Genomic DNA, 3,685 nt, shown 5'->3' with positions numbered 1-3,685 from the left:
AGAGAGAGAGAGAGAGAGAGAATTTTAATATTTATTTATTTTAGTTCTCAGCGGACACAACATCTTTGTTTGTATGTGGTGCTGAGGATCGAACCCGGGCCGCACGCATGCCAGGCGAGCGCACTACCGCTTGAGCCACATCCTCTTATATCCCCTTGGAGACAACTGCACACCAAATATCTGCAGAGCCAGGCGTTTGGAGAACGCTCCCCGCCTCCCCACCCCGGCCCCCGCCCCGCAAGCCATCATCAGTGGGTGTTATTTGGTTTCTAAATCAGTCACATAAATTCTGGTTATTTAAATAGCTGTAAAGAACAAAAGGAAAATACAAATGTTAGACTAACACAACATTTGAACTAACTACGTTTTTCCTGTCCTTCTAAAATTTATTTTATAAATCTGTTCATTCTGTAATATATAATAGACCTTCAGCTATTGGGGGGATACAAAGCTAGGCATGATAAATACTTGTTAGCTAGGGAAACTGACGTAACAACAGACTTCCCCAAACAAAACAAAACACAAGTAATGAGAGAGCCAGGAAGACTTCAAGTTTTATTAATCCATTCCTGCCCAGATCGGGTTGATTTTAAAGGCCATTTCCTCTCCTCAGTGACCCTTTCTAATGTGCTCCGTAGCATTACCACCCAGGCTGAGTCTTCATTCTTTGTTTCCAGCTGTGGCCAATGTCATTGATGAAAACATTAAGCTGTGCAGGAGGCTGATCCTCATTATAGTCCCCGAGTCGCCCAGCTTTGGTCTGCTAAAGAACATGTCAGAAGAACAAATCGCCGTCTACAACGCCCTCATCCAGCTTGGGATGAAGGTCATTCTGATTGAACTGGAGAAGATTGAGGACTACACCACCATGCCAGAGTCAATTCAGTACATGAGACAGAAGCACGGGGCCATCCAGTGGAGGGGGGACCTCACAGAGTCATCTCAGTGTGCCAAGACCAAGTTCTGGAAAAGAGTGAGATACCACATGCCGCCCAAAAGGTTCCCGCCTTCCTCCGGTCCACTCACTGAAGCTCGTACCCTGCAGTTTCCCAGCCAGCAAATGGAGACCAAAATGGGGCTCCTCAGCCGCTGACTGAGAATTGTCCCCTCATGGTATCTTGTGGCTGGCCAAGGACGCATTTCATTTGGGCTCTCTGCCCCAAAGCTTGCTGTTTTGTGCTGCTTGGTTGGTTTGTTTTGATCAGACTTAGTTTTTTAGGGAAAGACATCACTTCTCCCGAGGGCCCGTGAACTTAATGGGTCCTGGAGACTGGTGAGCTCTCACTGAGCAAGGGATGGATGTGGCATTGCGGCCCCATGGGAATGGGATACAGAGGGCTGTCGAGGTGGATATACAGAGTCAGAAAGCTTGACTGTGAGTTCTGAAGTTGGAGCTTGGGTAGTCTAGGGATGGCGGGAGGGCAGTCAGTGACTTGAGGAAGACTGGCCAGAACCACACTTTGTTTCTCCCCACCCAGTGTCCACAGGGCTCTGCTCCCCAGCAGTATTTGAGGTGCTGGAATCCCCCTTACTCGCTCCTCCAGGGCAGGCAGACAGCTGTAACCACAGTTTTGGCCTGGTGTCCCTGGAAGCTACTTTGTGGTCAGCTAGAACAGTGGGAGACCCCCTGGGGTACCACTATGAGTGTCCTGTGGTCACCCACCCAGGGAATCCTGTCCTTTGAAAGACTTTACCTGCTAAACCAAAATAAGTAAGATTTTTTTTTTTTTTAATCAGAGAATGAACCCCGGGGCCAGTTAACCACTGAGCCACATCTCCAGCCAGCCCTTATTGTTTTTTTATTTTGAGACATGGTCTTACTAAGTTGCTGAGGCTGTCTTTGAACTTGTGATCCTCTGCCTCAGCCTCCTGAGCTGCTGGGATTACAGATGTCTGTCATCATGCCTGGCAAGGAGTAAGAATTTTTTTTGATTTTTCCTTTTGGACGCAGGAGGTGGAGTAATTCTGGTCTGAGGAAAGCAACATGTGTTTTCCCCTAGTGAGTGCGCCCTTCTCAAAGGTTAGTTTATGATTTAATGATTTGCCAACGATTTTTAATACTAAGAATTAGCTGTCAGGCCTCTTCACTACTTTGCAAAACCTAACTTGAGGACATTAGTTACAGTTGAACCCGCTCAAGCCATGTTTGATGATCCCAAGATTTAAACAGTGGCCCCCGTGTTAAGGAAGAGCTATCCAGGGCTGGAAGTGAGTCAGCCCAGGGACAGGAGGCCAGGCCCAGCCACAGTGGTCCCACGTGGAAGGAGGACAGGGTGGCCAGGAGGGGGCAGGGTCCCACAGGCCTGTGCCCCTGGAGTGTCTGGTGCAGGTGCTACAGAGCCCTCTCCATTCTTTTAATTGACATTTCAAGGTGATTTAGCAGGAAGCCCTCATTCAGTATTGTTAGTTAACACCTGCTTCTAAAAAAGTTAATTGTGGCAAAAATAGATGAACCTAAAAATTTACCATCCTAGTTATTTTTTAAGTGGATATTTCAGTGACATCAAGCACATGCCCACTGGCTGTGAGATTGTCAGCACCAGTCACCTCGGAGCCTTTCCATCTTTGCAGACTGAAATGGTGTGCCCAACAAATAAGCACCTCCCCCTCCTCCCCCAGACCCTGGCAACCGCCAGTCTTCTGGTCTGTGAGTCTGACCTCACGGAGGTGCAGTGGAGCAGTATGCATCTCCCTGTGGCTGGTTAATTTCGCAGAGCAGAGCGCCCTCCAGGTTCATCCTGTTCTTACACAGCGCCCCCTGTCGTCTTTCCTCCTTTTAACATGTTTTCTGCCTAGCGGGGAGAGTGAGAGGAGAGCATAGACTCTACTTCTGGAAAGTCCTCAAAAGCAAGAAGCTTATCAAGGGACCTTCTCATCAGATGATTGTCATTTCTTTCTTTGTTTACCTCTCTGACATGAAAATTCCTCATGGAGGATTTGAAGTACAATACCTTTCCCCTTGCACCTGTTCCCCATCCCATCCCCTCACCCTCCAGGTTTTGGTCTGTCCTGGGAGGTTATCTGCAATTCTGGGGACTGCAGGCTGGCTGAGGGCAGCTCACATTACAGTGCCTGGCTTGGAACCTGGCCACACCAGGCAGCCAGCTTGGAGCAGGGGGCACTCATCTCAGGGAGCAGAAAAATCTGGACTCCTGTCGGGGAGTGATCACCAGCTCACCCTTTGTAGAGAATCTGGGGAATCCCCCTTGTTCTGATTTGGAACTCCCCTGTCCTTCCCAGTCATTTCCTCCAAAAGAGGCAGGAAAGCAGATGCAGTGTCCTTTTCAGGAAGTAGGGGACAAATTGGGGTGTGTCCTCTCTAAGGGGCTCCTAGTATGCCTGTGAATTTCAGGAAATGAATTCTCCAGTGACTACTTATTTATTCTGATGGCATTCACTGGACCTCAGTTGAGACTGGTTGTAGAAAAGAAATTGAACTCATCAGAAGAAAAAGTATTTTTGGAAAACCTCTGATTTATGGGAGACTCAGGCCTGTTGGAGCATTCAATTCCAGAACTTTACTTTTAGGTCAAAAATCTCTCCCCCAACCCCATATGGGTTTGAAGTTTCTTTCTGTTTAAAAGTATTCAATATATATTATTAATTCAAGCTGTAATAATCTTAATGGATTACATTAGCATATTTTAATATTACTTTTATTAAAATATATTTTGTGTCTTATGTG

At 47.1% G+C, this 3,685-nt stretch overlaps 1 protein-coding gene across 4 annotated transcripts in view; it reads left to right on the top strand.

The window, feature by feature from the left end:
* Il1rl2 (interleukin 1 receptor like 2) overlaps positions 1–1,818 on the top strand; it is a 40,095-nt gene extending 38,277 nt beyond the window's left edge. For 2 of the 4 annotated variants that reach the window (XM_048810486.1, XM_048810484.1), the window contains exon 11: positions 678–1,818. In XM_048810486.1, the coding sequence (XP_048666443.1) occupies positions 678–1,093 (416 nt within the window). In that variant the 3' untranslated portion in view covers positions 1,094–1,818. The remainder of the gene's footprint in view (positions 1–677) is intronic. The other 2 variants (XM_015504958.2, XM_048810485.1) reach the window with 1 other exon arrangement.
* Positions 1,819–3,685: the final 1,867 nt, after the last annotated feature.

This window comes from Marmota marmota, unplaced genomic scaffold (assembly GCF_001458135.2).
Source record: "Marmota marmota marmota unplaced genomic scaffold, marMar, whole genome shotgun sequence".
Taxonomy (NCBI): Eukaryota; Metazoa; Chordata; class Mammalia; order Rodentia; family Sciuridae; genus Marmota; species Marmota marmota.
This window is presented reverse-complemented; position numbering and strand designations above follow the sequence as displayed.